The 18,931-nt window shown below is 45.4% G+C and overlaps 1 protein-coding gene across 1 annotated transcript; it reads right to left on the bottom strand.

The window, feature by feature from the left end:
- Positions 1-731: 731 nt before the first annotated feature.
- SPX (spexin hormone) lies at positions 732-17,861 on the bottom strand. Its single transcript, XM_083461679.1, has 7 exons — positions 17,626-17,861; positions 10,369-10,574; positions 7,358-7,438; positions 6,671-6,728; positions 3,584-3,646; positions 3,371-3,457; positions 732-2,296 (listed from the first exon to the last, which is right to left on the bottom strand). Exons 2-7 carry the CDS (start codon positions 10,372-10,374, stop codon positions 2,235-2,237), a joined length of 357 nt encoding a protein of 118 aa, XP_083317805.1. The 5' UTR covers positions 10,375-10,574; positions 17,626-17,861; the 3' UTR covers positions 732-2,234.
- Between the last annotated feature and the right edge of the window lie 1,070 nt (positions 17,862-18,931).

The following is an 18,931-nucleotide window of genomic DNA, read 5'->3' as shown; positions in this document are numbered from 1 at the left end:
AATGGCTACTAGCCATAGTTGGAGGCAGTAATTCAGGCTTCCTCAATCTCGGCCCTCCAGGTGTTTTTAGCCTACAACTCCCATGATCCCTAGCTAGCAGGACCAGTGGTCAGGGATGATGGGAATTGTAGTCTCAAAACATCTGGAGGGCTGAGGTTGAGGAAGCCTGCAGTAATTCAAAGGCTTCTGAATCGCAGTTGCTGGAAGGGAGAGGGCTCTTGTGCTTGGATCTGATTGGCCACTGTGAGAACAGGATGCTGAACATTGGCCTGATCCAGCACGCTCGTCATAGGTTCTTAAGATGGTGGAATTGGGGGTGGGCAATTTTCACTCCTGTCCCTGCATTCTCCTTTACCTCTAGAAAGTTACCCCACCTCCATTTTATAGCTGAACTAGTGAGATTGTGGACCCAGCTACATTAGTCAAGAAAGAGCGTTTTGAATGCATTACAAACCTGCAACTCCAGATGGCGCCAGAGAGCAAAGAAAAATTCTAAGCGATTTTCCATAGCAATTTTTTTTCGTCATAACAATTTAATTTCTGACTTATTTATAGTGTCCCCCCCCCGTGTGTAGATCCACCCTCTGTTTATTAAACATGCATTCATCTGGTTTCACCATTAGAAGTATTATTAAATGATGCTTAATCTGAGCTTATGCTTTTAGCTTTTTAATTGCTTTGTCTTAGGCTTCCGGTTAGGGCGAAGTTTGAGGCCAAAGGAACAGGTGAAGTTGTTTCCAAATTTTTATTAAATGATTCTTCAGTACAGATGCAATAATAATCATAAATACCGGTAGGCGCAATATTGATTCTCCCCCCGCCCCGGTCTGAAGGAGTAAGGTTACAGTTTAGCTGGAATGGATGTATTCCATAAACGCGCTGAAAAGCTTACTGAACTGAGGAGTAACAAAATGCAAAACAGAAACCCAGAAATATGGAGGAAGCATGAATCGTGCAGAACAATTACAGGCTAAACACAAGTTTCAGTGCATAGTATCCACAGCAAGTGGATGAGACTTAAAGTCAGCAAGGAAGGGAGAGAGTGTGCACTGATGTGGACAGGCATCCAAAACATTTAAAAAGTCTCTGAACTCTTTGCCAAACCCATAACCTGCAAGGATGGACAAGAAGGGAAGCCGCTTGACCACTTCCTCATGCATCAGAGTTATCTGAATCCACTCAGTGCTTCCCACGTTCTGCTTACATAGATCTGTAGGCGCATAAGATCCCTTCACATTACCACTCGATGTGCAGCTACTGGGCCGGGGGGGACGGGACATGTTTAGCAGGTAATATATTGATACTTCATTGAATTCATGGGGGAGCATCTGCAGGGGGCTCTTGTGGCCATGAGTTCCACAAGCCAATTATGCATTGGTGTGAAAAAGGACTCGTTTTTGCTTACCTACTCAAGAATCCACAGCACAGATATACACCCTGTAAGGTCAATGCTGTGGTGGGGTGTGTGTGTGTGTGTGTGTGTGTGTGTGTGTGTGTGTGTGTGTGTGTGTCTACACACAGAGACACAAACACACATATTCATACACTTGAGGGGGTTTATTTGGTTTAACAGTCATTCTCTCAGCCCAGAGAACCTTGGGAACTGTAGTTTTGTAAGACGGGCAAGGGATCTCTAACGGAGAACTCTCAGCACACACACCAAACCACATTTCCCAGTATTCTTTGGGAGACGCCATGGCAATTGAATTTGTATAAACCAAGCCTACACATGTTGTGTAGACACAAGCCTGCACCATCCAAAACTGGCAACTACTGGAGAGGAAATAAGAGCTAACTGGGCAACTGACCCCTAGGGATGAAATACTATTTTGTTACAAATATCCAGCTTTCATCACTTCCATTTCCGTGTCTTACTTACCTAGACATGTGTGACCAAGTCATTTTCAGTTTTTATCCTTCAGATATTTGCAAAACCAAAGGGTGGGGATAGGGGAGGAAATACATGACGCATACAGAAGGCCCATGATATATATAGTATGAGCTGAACATTATAATAACAAATGCATGTAAAAAATAGGTTTCTAAGCTGGAAACTGCCCTTTAATTGTTTAGCATTTATGCCGCAGGGCGATTCAGAGGACAGCTGAGGCCAGGCAGGCGGACGAGATGAATGGGCAAAGTTGAGTTTTCTTCTTCATCTATGGAAGATATTTTCTTTTTTTCTTTTTTTGAGTACATGCAATAGGACGTTTTCATCTAAGCTCAAACACCTTTCACCAGTTCAGCAGCCCGTCAGCAACGTAGCCAGGCTTCTCATCAGCATCCTCTTCACCTGCTAGAAGAAAGAGTGGTAGCGTTCAGGAGAGCTCTGCAGGATGGCCTAATACTGTCTTTTAGTGTTTTTTAAAACGCATGCCTCTGTGCAAGGCCGGATTTAGGTTTGATGAGGCCTTAAGCTACTGAAGGTAATGGGGCCCTTTATATGTCCAGCTGTCCTTTGCCAACAACAAATTGCCGCTGGTTTTTTGTGTTGAATATATGCTATATGGTAATTTATGGACCTAATAGGTATCTAAAGCCCTAACGGGATCAAAATAAATAAATTATGTATTACATGAAATCAATCAGACGCTCTTCTACTGAATTTTGGTCTTTCCCAAATAGAAACATGAGACTCCTTAGATGGAGTCAGCAATGTCAACACTGACTGGCAGCCATTCTACATTGATTTCATTGGCATTTACCAGAAGATAATGGAGTACTTAGGGACACGGGTGGCACTGTGGGTTAAACCACAGAGCCTAGGACTTGCCGATCAGAAGGTCGGCAGTTCGAATCCCCGTGACAGGGTGAGCTCCCGTTGTTCGGTCCCAGCTCCTGCCAACCTAGCAGTTCAAAAGCATGTCAAAGTGCAAGTAGATAAATAGGTACCACTCCGGTGGGAAGGTGAACCACATTTCCATGTGCTGCTTTGGTTCGCCAGAAGCGGCTTAGTCATGCTGGCCACATGACTGTACGCCAGCTCCCTCAGCCAATAAAGCGAGATGAGCACCATAACCCCAGAGTCAGCCATGACTGGACCTAATGGTCAGGGGTCCCTTTACCTTTACCTTTAATAGAGTACTGAGTTGCGTCCTTAGCATATATGTTTTTAAAAGCTGTCTTGAGACATTATCCGAGAGACAAATGGCTGTTTACATTTTCCGACTCTCACATATCACTGGGTGGTTTTTAATCTCATGACAACGGGCACACATGCATGTTATGGCTACAGCAGTAATAAAACCCAATGGATCGCAGTGAAGGGATTGCACAAGAAATGGGCCTTGCAAATGACAAAGGAGCAGCAAGTTGGTTTCGATTAGCAATAATCTGCAAAAGGAACTCCTGGAGCGAAATGAGATGTTACCTTCCTCATGCGCTTTTTGCAAGGAGGACAGAAACAACGCCACAGCTTCGGGAAGGGTCAGAGGGTTTGCGTTTTGGCTCCGTGTTTCTGCAAAGACAAACGTATTTTCAATACACATTAGGATCCATTTTTACTAGGCAGAGGCACTTACATGTTTTCTAAAAGTGGTGGTGATGTCCAATTTCAATCTGCTTCACACACAGCCTTGCTTACCTAGCTGCAGCCTGTCGTACAGATCCTTCCTCTGGCTCTCCTCTGAGATGAACCGACGTCCTTCTGAAATGCAATGACAATGAGCTGGAATACCAGGTGGTAATTCTTGGGCAACATTTGCAGTCCTGGGGGTCTTCCAAAGCTATCTTCTTTATTGTGCATCCAGGATGGTATTGGGCTGGCTATACACAGGGCTAACAGGGACGTGGGTGGCGCTGTGGTCTAAACCACAAAGCCTAGGGCTTGCCAATCAGAAGGTCGGTGGTTCGAATCCCCACAACGGGGTGAGCTCCTGTTGTTCGGTCCCAGCTCCTGCCCACCTAGCAGTTTGAAAGCACGTGAAAGTGCAAGTAGATAAATAGGTACCACTCCAGTGGGAAGGTAAACGGTGTTTCCATGTGCTGCTCTGGTTCGCCAGAAGCGACTTAGTCATGCTGGCCACATGACCTGGAAGCTGTCTGTGGACAAGCACCAGCTCCCTCAGCCTATAGAGCGAGATGAGCGCCGCAACCCCAGAGTCGTCCATGACTGGACTTAACGGTCAGGGGTCCCTTTACCTTTACCTTTATACACAGAGCTAATTTTCTAGCAAAAAAAGGTACCAGAACTCACCATGAACGCCTCCCTGGTTCTCTTATAATAGCAAGAACGCCCACCTGAATTCCGGCTGAAAAGAAGCCCTGAACCAGAATTCTGTTGGTGCCTACAAATGTTTTGGGCCAGACATACTGCTTCATTTCCAATCAGCGCATGGCCCATAACCTCCCGATGGAATCCTGTTATTTTTAATACCACAAATGTTCTAAGGCTGTTGCTGTTTTGTTCCACTGTGTTGCAAGGGAACCCCTCCAGAGTGTCATAATGTGGTCACTGTTAGGGAACAATCTCAGGACAATAAGCAGAACAGTGTGTCTGAATCCATCACGAATGCCCTATTGTTGCATCTACATCTCACAGAAGAGACCTGCAAATAAATGCACCAGAACTGAGAGCCCCCAAGAGTCTCCTGCAGTGTCAAAGAGTTTGAGAGGTGGGGAGTAAGAGGTAGGGGAAAGTGGGGGGGGGGTAATCTTTGGGGAGGTTTGGGAGAAAATCACAGTGTTAAGAGATTCTTTGTTTTAGGAGAGGTGACTGGCACTAAGCAAAGGAGCTCAAAAAAAGTATCATAACTTTATAAAGCAAGGGATTCAAAAGATTTTGGAAGGCTGTGACATCCTGCTAACCTCTGTTATCTGGGAGTAAACCTCATTGAATTCAATACAATTTACTTCCTGGGCTGCTAGACTTCCAACGCCAATGTGGGATGCTAGCTTGTCAGGATTCTCCCCCACCCCCACCCTCGGCTATAGATAAGCAGAACAAAGCGAAAGAAGTCTCTTACCAGTTAGAAATTTAAAAGATCTCAGTGAGAGAACAAAGAATCCATTCCCAGGAATGGCGGTGCTCCCAATTAAGGGCACCACTCCCTCCCTCCCTAGTCATCCATGTCACTACCATGTCTTGTAACCTGATCTTGCAACCACTGTACTTTCTGTGCTGCCACCTTATCTGCTCTCCTTGACCTTGGGCTGAGTGGATGGATGCTTTCCAGCGACAGTGAGTCTGTTAACTCTCTCTCTCTCTCCCAGTTCTCCTCCTCCTAGCTGTTCCCCACCCAGTACCTCCCAGCTTCTGCCTTCTGAACTATGTCCCTCTGCAAACCACTATTCCAAATCTATACTACTTCCCTGCTCCTGGGACAATTCAGGATCCTGATCAGGATCCCACCATTCCTCCTTAGTGCAGCCCTCCTCAGGACAGTCCCTGACAATACTCCAAAGACCCTAGCAAGGATGTCACAGTGGAGTACATGAAAACACAACTGCGTGCAGGAATCTTTGCACATTTTAGAAGAGATGTGTTTGACGTGGTGGAATTCAATGGTATGAAGTAACTCCAGATGAGGTGGAGAAGCTGCCCACAGACTGTCTTGCCAGAGTGGTGCATGCTCTATTTATCTCCCGCTTGGACTGCTACAATGCGCTCTGTGTGGGGCTACCTTTGAAGGTGACATGGAAACTGCAATTAATCCAGAATGCAGCAGCTAGGCTGGTGACTGGGAGTGGCCGCCGAGACCATATAACACCGGTCCTGAGAGATCTGCATTGGCTCCCAGTACATTTCTGAGCACAATTCAAACTGCTGGTACTGACCTTTAAAGTCCTAAACGGCCTAGGTCCTGTGTACCTGAAGGAGCGTCTCCACCCCCATCATTCAGCCTGGACACTGAGGTCCAGCACTGAGGGCCTTCTGGTGGTTCCCTCGCTGCGAAAAGTGAGGTTACAGGGAACCAGGCAGTGGGCCTTCTTGGTAGTGGTGCCAGCAGATGTCAAGGCAATAAACAACTATTTTACTTTTAAAAGACAACTGTTTGGGGAAGATTTTAATGTCTGATGCTGTATTGTTTATAGTATTTGGTTAGAAGCTGCCCAGAGTGGCTGGGGAAACCCAGCCACAAGGCCGGGGTATGAATAATAAATTATTTATTATTATTATTATTATTATTATTATTATTATTATTATTATTATTATGAACCACTGAGGCCCTAGAGAAAGGCAAAGGAGAGGCCCTTGTGGCAGAAGCAACAAACAGGATTTCTTCAGCAGCAATACCCCAGTCCTGGAGGGTCAAGATGGCCAGTGGGTCAGTGGACCCCCGAGAGCACCTCGGCCCTTAGCCAGCACCCCACCCCACTCTCTAGAGAGCCAAGCCTATCTGTTGTTCCCAATTGCCTGATCCATCCCATTGAAGTTGGTCCAGTGTGTTGGACCCACAAAAAGAATTATTATTAAAGGTGCATACTGCTCTTCATCCAAAGATCGCAGTTCACAACGTAAGAACGCAGAATGAGAACACAAAGAAACAAAAACAAACTAATAACGCCCCTTCCACAAACACTATTATTATGGAGAAATAGAAACACTCCCTTTCTCCATACATACACACACACACACACACACACACACACACACACAGGATTCCTAGGGAAAAAGGACTCACTCCAAACAAACTCCTTCCCAGGAGGATAAATTGGAATCAAGACTTACGTGCACCCTTTAAATAGAGCATTGCTTGTGGAGTCCAGTTTCTTCTTTGGAAGTGATCCTTTGGAACAAAACAAGAAAGGGGTGGTATGGGGAGGGATTATTATTATTAATTATTATTACACATATGTTAGGATATAGTTCCGTTCCACATTAAAAGGGTACAGGCATGACTGTTGTGTGTCATATGCCTGTTTACTTCCAGCGCTTGCTGGGAACATCCGTTTGTATATTGCTTTTGCATTACGGCTGTTTTGCTGGAGACGAAGGGAAGCAGACATGTTTTCCTTTGTTCCTCAACTATGCTGAATAAAACACTGTACATTATGCTTACACATTTCTCTGTCCGCCTCTTCTGCTGTGGGGAGATTTGCGCACTCTGCTGATGGAGCGTGCACGGGACTCTAAACGTATCTGAGGCTCGTGTCGCTGATTGATGCTGTTCTGAGGGAGACCGGTGATCGTCCGGCTGCCGGCCGGCGGCTGGAGCCAGCTGGGGGCCTGCCTGATGCCCCCATCTCCCCAGCAGTATCCCAACAGTGTACTGCACCCAGAGTGTTGCCCAGAAGAGAATGTGGGCCTCAGACTGAAAAGGGGTCTTCCCCTTAGATCATGCGCAGTGAACTGTGGACGCCTGCCTACGTTTCACTCTGTACAACTGAGCCAATGAAAACCCAGAGCTGCCTTTACCTGAGGAGCAGTCCTGGAAAAAGTGATGAAACAGGCAGAGAGCAGCAAGGCCAGGGCAGTGGCCGTCCCCCGGTGGAGTCCCTGGAGCGGGCAAAAGAGGCCAAGAGGACATGGCGGCGTTATTTGTTTGTTATTTTATTGAGTTTGTTTTATTTTTTTATTTATTAAATTTGCATACTGCCCACTATTCAAAGACCGCAGGGCGGTTTGCAACAGAATGATACAAAAGGAAAACACAAAATACATCATAAAGCAAAACAAATCGATAATGCCCCCCCCCCGGTCGAGACACATTTAAAAGGCCATGGAATCTTAGCCTGGTTGAAGAGAAATGTCTTCGCCCTAAAGAGATGTAATGATGGCGCCAGGTGAGCCTCCCTGGGGAGAGCGTCTCGCAAACAAGGAGCCACCACAGAAAAGGCCCTTTCTCCCTCCAGACCTCACGTGGAGGAGACATACAAAGAAGGGCCTCAGATTATGACTGCAGGGTCTGGGTCAGTTCATTTGGGGATTGGTGGTCCTTATGTTATTGTGGTCCTGGGCCATTTAAGGCTTTATAGGGACGCAGATGGCGCTATGGTCTAAACCACAGAGCCTAGGGCTTGCCGATCAGAAGGTTGGCAGTTCTAATCCCCGCAACGGGGTGAACTCCCGTTGCTCGGTCCCTGCTCCTGCCAACCTAGCAGTTCAAAAGCACAAGAAGATAAATAGGTACCGCTCCGGTGGGAAGGTAAACTACGTTTCCGTTCGCTGCTCTGGTTCGCCAGAAGCGGCTTAGTCATGCTGGCCACATGACCCGGAAGCTGTATGCCGGCTCCCTCAGCCAATAAAGCGAGATGAGCGCCACAACCCCAGAGTCATTCGCAACTGGACCTAATGGTCCGGGATCCCCTTTACCTTTACCTTAGGTCTAAAACAGCACTTTGAATTGAGGCTAGAAATCAGCTAGCAGCCAGTACAGTCAAGCCAAGATTGGTGTAACATACCATCCAACTTTTTCAGATAAAAAAAAATTGGGATGTGCGTCAACTTGAATAAAATATTGAGATAAACTCTGCCCCACATAATCGACAACAAGATACGGAGTGCAAACACCATTTGAATGGCAATGCCCATCATGTTTGGGAGGGAGCCCAGCCCCCTCAAATCGTCTACCAGGGGAGGTGAAGGGACCTTGGCCCCTAGGAGTTGGTTTCCATGTTTCTAAACAAAAAGGCTTTTTGCAGGCACCAGAAACAGTACAATGAAGGTTCCTGCCTATTATCAAGAGGAATGGAGTTCCGCAGATTGGGTGCCACCACACTAAAAGATCAATTCCTTGCAAGTGAGGAATGAATGTTAAGCGGCACTTGTAAAATGAGCCAGTATTGAAATGAAATTTAATTGCAAGCATAAGGTATATCAGAGGTTGGAGGGCTGGAGAAATGGCAGGTCGTTCTTCCCTAGAGTATCTCGGAGTGAGTATCGTTGTGCGACTCTTGTCTCCCTCCCTCTGTGACAGCTCTAATAACATCTGTAAACATCTGTAAACATGCAAGTTGCCCAGATCCAAATTGCATGGCTGAGATCACTCCTATGGGAAGGCTTGTCTAGATAAAAGGGTTTGCAATAGGTTTACGTTAATAACAGTGTTAACATTAGTTTATTAGCAATGCAATCCCATCGATGTTTACTTGGAAGTAAGTACCACTGCGTTCAAGGAGGCTTGTTGTTGTTTAGTCGTGTCCGACTCTTTGTGACCCCATGGACCAGGCACTCCTGTCTTCCACTGCCTCCCGCAGCTTGGTCAAACTCAGGTGCGTAAATGTATATTTCAAACTGGGTTTGGCCAACCTTCCACAGGCTAGTTTGACCAGTCATTGAAGGTGCCTACCTGTCATTCACCTGTTATCACATGACCAACTCATTATGCAGTTATTAATGCAGATTTTCAGGTGGTGTCAAGTGGTTTTAAACTTTAGGAGGAAATTCTTCCTTCACAGCCACAGCTTTAGTAAGAATAATAACAATAATGATAATAAGAATTAAAGATTTGACTGCAAAGACTCACTATACAGAATCTCAGCCAAAGAAACTTTGACCACTTTCAAAGGTGCCCCTCATTCATAGGACAGTAGATTTTAAAAATCACATTGAGTAGAGTGTTCTACAAAAATCATGGATGGCGGAGGCTATCTCAAAATTCTTCCACAGCAGGGAATAACTACCATGAGGTATGGATGTTCTCATCACCCCCAAAGCAAACTCTGGCTTTTAGTTATTTGAAAACGTGCATATTTAATTGAGTGAAAATCATGGGATTGATCAACTAAGACTTCAGTAAATGGATTACCAACCTAATATATAGGTATAATTCTACACACGCATCTATATCCAAATCTACATGTGCATGTACATTATACAGTATATCCTTCCTGGACACAATAGAGCCAAATTTTACACCTAACTAATTTTAGTGGGAGAGACATGCTTCTTATACCTGCCTACTCAGAAGTCAAACCCATTAAGTTAAGTGGTGCTTACTTCCAGGTAAAGGACTGCAGCCTTAAGAACCGGGACTTTGCAATCCTAATCATCTTCACTTCGTCGACATTATTTCAGAGGCTGAGCTTTAATCTGAGAAACACAGTAATAGACTTCCTAGCGATCAGAAAGAATCTAACCTCCTGCTACATTGCCCCCCTCCTCCCAAAGTCTTCTGAAGTTTATTTGTATAATCAAATCAGATAACATTCAATTGAAAGAATTGTTGGAGCCATCCTATTGGCACACAGACACTAAAAGCAATCATAAGGGGGATGGGATGAGAATCTCCACATTTCATTGGGGTGTCTAAACACAGCCCTAAGATCACTTTGTGCTGCTACGGAAGATTTATGAGTTTTCTATACGTGATCAATTGCTCTGGCATTTTGAACTGCAAGAATAGGGCATGGCATCCCTTGCCATTCTTAGCAGCTATAAGGAGATCAGCTCAAAACCAAGAAGAAATGTCTGCCGTTCCCACTTACCTTCATGCTCAGCTCTCCTGATGTGCCAAAGCCTTTGGTAGCTGTGGAATGCCTTCCATGCAATGTACAATGTGCTCGTCATGTAGGAATCCCTATTTAAGTCTTCTGTACAGAGATGCCCTCCCCTTTCGGAGGCAGGGAACAGCATTCAAAAAAGGACCACTTGTCAAGCCCAGACAGGAAGATGTGGAAACGACTGACGTCTTCTGGAGATGGGGTGGGTGGGTGGGGAGGATGTTTACAAAGCTTGAGGGGAAGTCACCCCAAAATGAACGAATCTGATGGACAAATCTGACATATATACACTTGCCATGCTACGTGAATATATCAGCTTCGATACCCAGCAACAAAGACATCACACTTCTGGCCGAAGGATCAAGACTCTCGCAGGCAAGGCTGGTATAAATGATTGACCATAACATGGGAATTTTCCTTCTGTGATAAAAGGAGGTGACCCTGCGACAAGGTAGCCATTTATCCCCATCATGACCTTAGTCAAGAGCACCTGGTTTTAAGCAGAGCGGTTGTCGTTTTGCAAGGAACACTGCAATCCTCTCTTCCAACAATCAAGAATCAGTGAAACATCTCCTTCTAACTATACTGTGGGCAGCCAATGTGGCATCCTCCAGATTTCGCTGGACTACAGATCCCATCATCCCTGAACATTGGCCTTGATGGCCGAGGATGATGGGAGTCGGAGTCCCAAAATATCCTGATGGCCACAGGTCCCCTATACCTGAACTATCTGGAAGGTATCACATTCCTTACTGCTGAACGACGCTCAGAGCCCATCCCTGCTAATGATGCTCTCCCAAAGTTTGGTCGTTCACCTGTAGTGGTTAACTGCTGAAATTAATTAATTAATAAAATAATAATAATAATAATAATAATAATAATAATAATAATAATAATTTATTATTATTTCTACGCTGCCTATCTGGCTGGGTTTCCCCAGCCACCCTGGGTGGCTTTCAACAGAACATTAAAAACAGAATGAAACTTCAAACATTAAAAACTTCCCTAAACAGGGCTGCCTTCAGATGTCTTATAAACGTAAGATAGTTGTTCATTTCCTTGACATCTGAAGGGAAGGCGTTCCACAGGACGGGCGCCACCACCGAGAAGGCCCTCTACCTGGTTCCCTGTAACCTCACTTCTTGCAGTGAGGGAACTGCCAAAAGGCCCTCAGAGCTGGATGTCAGTGTCTGGGCAGAACGATGGGGTGGAGATGCTCCTTCAGGTATACTGGACCAAGGCCGTTTAGGTCTTTAAAGGTCAGCACCAGCAGTTTGAATTGTGCTCGGAAACGTACTGGGAGTCAATGTAGGTCTTTCAGGACCGGTGTTATATGGTCTCGGTGGTACCAAGAGGTAGCAGGTCTTATAGATAATACCAATTTCTGGAAACCACAGGAGGGGACAGCAGTCTTGCGTCCGAATTCTTTTTATGGGTTTTCCACAGGCACAGGTCGGCCACTGTGAGAACACGATGCTGGACTAGATATATAATTATAATAATAATTTATTATTTGTACCCCGCCCATCTGGGTGGGTTTCCCCAGCCACTCTGGGTGGCTTCCAACAAAGATTAAAAATACATTAAAATGTCACACATTATAAACTTCCCTGAACAGGGCTGCCTTAAGATTTCTTCAGAATGTCAGGTAGTTGTTTATCTCTTTGACATCTGATGGGAGGGCGTTCCACAGGGCGGGTGCCACCACCGAGAAGGCCCTCTGCCTGGTTCCCTGTAGCTTTGCTTCTCGCAGTGAGGGAACCACCAGAAGGCCCTCAGCGCTGGACCTAGATGGGTCGTTGACCTGATCCAGCAGGCTCTTAACGTTCTTAAGGACTTCTGCTTGCGTGACAGAACTTCCTTTCCCTCTATCCCCCTCACACACACTGTGCTCCCAAATCCATTCTTGGTTTTCGCTCAGCCCTCCAGATGTGGGGAACAGGGGTGAGCAAGGGAGAAGGAAGAAGCGCCATGCACAAATTCGTGCGCCAATGGGACATCTTAGTTGCATACATCCTATTGTCTCTTACCAATGCCTTGGGCTACGTTTGAAGGTGACCCGGAAACTGCAATTAATCCAGAATGCGGCAGCTAGAGTGGTGACTGGGAGTGGCCGCCGGGACCACATAACACCGGTTCTGAGAGATCTGCATTGGCTCCCAGTACGTTTCCGAGCACAATTCAAAGTGTTGGTGCTGACCTTTAAAGCCCTAAACGGCCTCGGTCCAGTATACCTGAAGGAGCGTCTCCATCCCCATTGTTCAGCCCGGACACTGAGATCCAGCGCCGAGAGCCTTCTGGCGGTTCCCTCATTGCAAGAAGTGAGGTTACAGGGAACCAGGCAGAGGGCCTTCTCGGTAGTGGCGCCCGCCCTGTGGAACACCCTCCCACCAGATGTGAAGGAAATAAGCAGCTACCCTATCTTTAAAAGACATCTGAAGGCAGCCCTGTTTAGGGACGTTTTTAATATTTAATGCTGTATTGTTTTTAACACTTGATTGGGAGCCGCCCAGAGTGGCTGGGGAAACCCAGCCAGATGGGCGGGGTATAAATAATATTTTTATTTATTATTATTATTATTATTATTATTATTATTATTATTATTATTATTATATTTCCTATCAAGATCTTGAAAAGACCAGAAAAAGCTATTATTTGGGCATACAGTGGTACCTCAGGTTACATACGCTTCAGGTTACATACGTTTCAGGTTACAGACTCCGCTAACCCAGAAATATTACCTCAGGTTAAGAACTTTGCTTCAGGATGAGAACAGAAATCATGCTCTGGTAGTGCGGCGGCAGCAGGAGGCCCCATTAGCTAAAGTGGTGCTTCAGGTTAAGAACAGTTTCAGGTTAAGAACGGACCTCCGGAACGAATTAAGTACTTAACCCGAGGTACCACTGTATATGGGCACATGCCTTGAGTGTGGGTGGGAACTGATCTTTGTTCAGAATGACCTTCCAACGTTTCAAAAGGAAATTAACATGTTCCCTTCCCTTCCGACAGCTCCCGTTGACGTGTTCTGGTCCAAGGGAAGGCATGACCTAAAAGCTGCCATTTCCTGTTTGACTGGACATAGACGAGACATCAGTTTTGCCACATAATCAATATTGTAGAGTCAGCCTTGAGAAGAGAAGATCAGCAGAGCAGCAGGACCTCTTGTTAGAGGGAACTCCAAGGGTGCTTCGCTCGGACCGAAAGACCTTTGAAAGGGCAGCGCTCAGTCTGACTTGACATGGCCCATCGCAGAGTCCCAACTGCTGTAGCTGAACTTTGGGGCAATTTCTTCATTGCCAGCTAAGCTTTGGGGCAAGTATCCCGCAAGCCCCGTTGAACGTACACAGCTTTCAGTTGTGTAACTTTTGTCGTACTCCGAAGATGCACCTCTTTGCCCTGACCTTTGACACCCGATACATAAATACTTTTAGAAGCCACCCTATCCTCTTGACTGTTTTTAACATTTTGTTTTAATTGGTGTAACCCACCCTGGGACCTTATGGCGAAGGGTAGATAAGAACTCTAACAAATTGGAAGAAATGCTTCTCAGCACATGGTTATTGGTTGTTGAATGTCTGCAAGCTGTGTTGACGTGAAAATTGAGTGGATGAAAAGATGTGCTGGGTGCGAGGAACGCGAGATGATTGAATGATTAGGACTGCATTTTTATAGTTTGCAAATTATTATTATTATTACTATACTAGCAGCTATGGTGGCTCATTTACCAGAACTAATGTATTAAGCATTAACTCTGGAAGTATATACTTGATTCTGACCACACTAAGCCCCCTGGTGTATATTTTGAGGAGAGTGTTCCAAGTTACAGGGAACCAGGCAGAGGGCCTTCTTGGTAGTGGCACCCACCCTGTGGAACGCCCTCCCACCAGATGTCAAAGAGAAAAACAACTACCAGACTTTTAGAAGACATCTGAAGAAAGCCCTGTTTAGGGAAGCTTTATTATTATTATTATTATTCTAAATTATAACAAGACATATTATCCAAAAACATATCATCCTTGTTGTCCCCCCATTTTTCCTCCCCCCCCCACAAACCCCGCCCCACCCCCCGACTTCCCTCAGTTCCAGTCTTTGGTTTCTCTAAAAATGCTGTTTTCAGCATGTTACAAAGTTGTATAGATCCTCAAACTATTTAGCTGATTGTTATCAATAAAAAGTTTGTCAATGTTTATTCAAAACCTGCCAAGGAGTCCAGTTCGCTTTGTTGCGTCTTCAGATACTTTGTAAAGGGTTCCCATTCATCCTTAAAGTCACAGTTAGCCTTGTCCCGTAGCTTATATATCAGTTTTGCCAGTTCTGCCAGTTCTGCAGTTCTCAAATCAATTTTTCTTGCCATGATTCTTTAGTTGCGGTATTTAGGGAAGCTTTTAATGTTTAATAGACTATTGTATTTTAATATTCTGTTGGAAGCCGCCCAGAGTGGCTGGGGAAACCCAGCCAGATGGGCGGAGTATAAATAAATTAATTATTATTATTATTATTATTTTGAGTCCCGGGCTTTTAAGACTCGTCTACTCATGTACTATCGGAAACCAAAGGGCTGCATTGTTTGCCAGATGTGAAATATATTGACATTATTTTCAGCTCTCCTCCCCCACTATGAAGGGCATACAGCCTCTGGCCGTGAAGGTTGAACACATTAGCCATCATGCCTAGTGCTGGGCACAGTGGCGGAGGAAGCCAATCGGGCACCTGGGGCGGCACGCCCGGGAGAGATGCGTGGCTTGGGCGCATTGCAGGCCCCGCAGTGAGTGCCGTCCGACATTTTGTCACCCCCCCTCAGTGGTGACACCCGGGGCAGCCCACACACCCCTTCTTCCGCCCCGGCTGGGCATTGCAGTGGGGTGAGGAGATCCCAAATCAGGTGTGGGGAACATTTGACCCGCCAGGAGTTACTGAACTACAACTCCCATCATTCCTGACCATTGGGCATGCTTGCTGGGGCTGATGGGGCTTGTAGTCCAGCAACGTCGGGCAGACCAAAAGTTCCCCACATTTGCCCTAGATGAAGGAGTTTCATGTGTCCCCTGGAACACACAAACAGAGGCATGTTTCCCTCTCCTTTTCCCGCCTTCTGACTTCATTCCTGCAATGGCAGATTCCCTTGAGGCGAGAGCGTTATCTGACCTTCTCTCCTGCCTCAGTGAACCTGGCAGAGCAAAGACTTGTCCCCACCATCGAGGGCACAGCAGCCTCAAGGGGACATGGATGAGGCCTCAGCGCTGAGCCGCTCCGTTAAATGGCACCGGCATCATGTGGCCTCATCTTCCAGTCAAGAAATGAGCCATGCGACAGAGCGAGCTGTCACAGGTGCTTGGAAACAAAATGGTGAACCCAAGCTAAGGTGAGTTCTACAGACCCTTCCATTCCATCAATAGGCAGACATTTGTTTTCAGAAAGCATCACAGAACTTCAATGTTACAGAAAGAGCCCGTGGCATCTGGAAGACCACCAGATGTTTTGCGCCAGGCGTTTTCACAGGCAGTACTGCATTTCAGTGATCCGGAGTCTGTCTGGAGAGGCACAGCTTCCTCATCTGTTTTCTACAGTGGTACCTTGGTTCTCAAACTTAATCCGTTTCGGAAGTCTGTTCCAAAACCAAAGCGTTCCAAAACCAAAGCACGCTTTCCCGTAGAAAGCAATGCAAAACAGATTAATCTGTTCCGGACTTTTAAAAACAACCCCTAATACAGCAATTTAACGTGGATTTTACTATCTAACGAGACCATTGATCCATAAAGGGAAAGCAATAAACAATGTCCTGCAGTCACACAATCAATCAGCAGCTGAACTGGGTTCCACACAGTCACAAAAACAAAACGAAAAGAGCTGCAAAAACAAAAACGCAAAAAAGATAGCAAAAACAGACAGACCTCAGCATAACACTCAAAACGGAAGTATGGCACTCAAATCTGAAGCGTAACACTCAAAACGGCTTCTGAAGAAAGTTCGCAAACTGGAACACCTACTTCCAGGTTTGCAGTGTTTGGGTTCCAAGGTGTTTGAGAACCAAGGTACCACTGTATAGTGATACCTTGGGTTAAGAACTTAATTCGTTCCGGAGGTCCGTTTTTAACTTGAAACTGTTCTTAACCTGAAGCACCACTTTAGCTAATGGGGCCTCCTGCTGCCGCCGTGCCGCCGGAGCCCGATTTCTGTTCTTATCCTGAAGCAAAGTTCTTGACCTGAGGTAATATTTCTGGGTTAGCAGAGTCTGCAACCTGAAGCGGATGTAACCTGAAGCGTATGTAACCCAAGTACCACTGTATTTTAATCCAGTGCTACATTACCTTCAGCACAATCTTCTGGGGGCCACACGATCAGGGCCAGAAGCAAAAGTGGGAGAGGCAATGAATGTAAATTTTACCTTTGTACAGCAGAGTCGTTTCTCCCCAGACCCCTCTCAATCCTTCCCGATCACATTTACGGCAACCAGACAGACCTTCATGGATGGAACCCGGTTCTCAAAGCGTCCCAAGGAAAATGTAATCAGGCGCACTGCTGCCCCTTAAAAATGAATAAAGTTGCCTCCATGCATCTGGCAAGGCCCCTGTTAAGTTGTGGGTCAACATATCAGACGACACAGCGATTCTTCAAGCAGCTCTTGTTTATTCACAGGCCCAGAACAGAATTGGGCTGAAGGGTTCAGCCAATCTGCTTATATAGAGCTCAACTACAAAATAACAGTAACAACTTTCTGTAACTATCCAATCACTGAATGCCACTTTCAATTCCTTATTTGCATATGTGGACCTGAGTGAAAACTATCTACAGTATCCCCCTGCTGGCCCAGGGTGAGAACTTCAGTACATAACAGCCCCTGAGCTTTTTTCAAAACTCTCTACAGGCATAAAATTCAACAGGTGAAGCCTGCCCCCCTGCAGCAAAGACAAAAGCTTCTCCTGCTGAATTTCAACCTGCCACACAGCCATTCAAAGTACAGGAAGAAATCTAGCAGCATAATCCACCCCAGTTGGTTAGGAGGCAGATAACTGAAACAGCAGGGTCCTTTCCAAAAGCTAGTTTCAGTATTAAATATACACATATTTTCGTTAAGGAGCCCCTGCAAGTACATGTTCTCCCTTTGTGATAAGGGCATCAATCCTATCAGAGGACAATAGCAGGGAATAAATATACTGCATCTCCTTTCCCCCTGCCCCAATGTCTTCAACGGTAATTTGAGCTGACAGGCAGAAAGGCAACAGATATAGCTTTTCAACTTACCTGTTGAATTCCGGCCTGCAGATATTCACAGCATAGCACTAAGAAGGGGATTGCTGGCTTATGCACTTGAAGCGTGGCTTGCTGCTGTTTGAGTAAGGCTAAAACAATGCTATGATGATTCTGGGTTTGCAGACAACTTGGCACAACTCGGTTCTCCAGGGTGATCTAAGACAAATTTGGAGGCTCTGGGAACTGCCCGGATCTCACATTAAATGATAATCCCTCTCGTTAGTAATGCCACAGAAGGCACTCGGAGGATAACAAACCAATGCAGAGAGGAGGAAGGGAAAAGATTCATGCACAGAGGATAATAATAACTGGCAACGGTTGCTTATTAAACCACCCAACGCATTGCAGGTGTTTCTGGTCAGGTGATTTTTCACAGCTGGGGCGGCCGTGACTTTAGTTGAGGCCCCTCTCCCGGAGTTCACTGCCAGAAAAAAAGCAAAAGAGAATAGGTCCTGCCACCTTTTGGCTGAGAGAAACTTAAAAGTGTTTTCTTTCTCTCCTGAACTTTGTTTTATTTGTTTTACTTAATTTAAAGGAGAAAGTTTGACAAGGGGTGGGGAAGTCTCCCTTCTGTGCTATTTTAGGTATGAAGTTAAAGAGAACCAAAGCTCTCTCTCATACGTAATCTTTCCTGTTGTGAACTGAAAGGTTTGTGTTATAATTTCTTTTTCTGGTCTGGATTATGGTATAAGGAAGTTACCTTGGTTGGGCCACCAAACTTATTTGAGATTTCGTTTTATTCCTCTTAAAGTATCTTAATGTTGTTGCAAGCATGTTCTTTGAATTAACCCCCCCCCCCTTTTTTTAAAATATATATTCTGACTGCCCTAATTTAGCCAGGAGAGACTGTGATTTTTTTTTTTTTTGGTCTGATAAATCATCCTCTCTAGTTTGCTTTGTCTTTGGAAGATTCCTCGTTAAAATATTTATTACTGTGTGTTAGTTGAGAAAGCTGTTCTTATCTCTTGTAGTTACTTATTGAGAATAAATGTAAGACTAGGATGGGAGAGATTTTAGGTTCAGCCATGAAGCTTGTTGATGACCTTGGGGGGCTGACCTACCTCACAGGGTGGTTGTGAGAATTAAAAGAGGGGGTGAAGCGCTGCTTTCACTACGTTGAGTTCTTGCAGGGAAAGCAGGGTGTAAATAATTTCTTAAAGGAGAAAGAGGCAGAGTAGGTTTTGCTACAAATACTTTGGATGCCTTGATTTTTAAGTAAATGGTATTTTTGACTATTGGTTTCCAGTGTAAATGAAAGGCCTTTCTGAAACGATTTTCTTTATATAAAAATGGTATG

This window comes from Podarcis liolepis (assembly GCF_965112155.1).
Source record: "Podarcis liolepis genome assembly, chromosome: 10".
NCBI lineage: Eukaryota > Metazoa > Chordata > Lepidosauria > Squamata > Lacertidae > Podarcis > Podarcis liolepis.
Note: the sequence above shows the minus strand (reverse complement) of the source record. Positions and strands in the feature narration are given on the sequence as shown.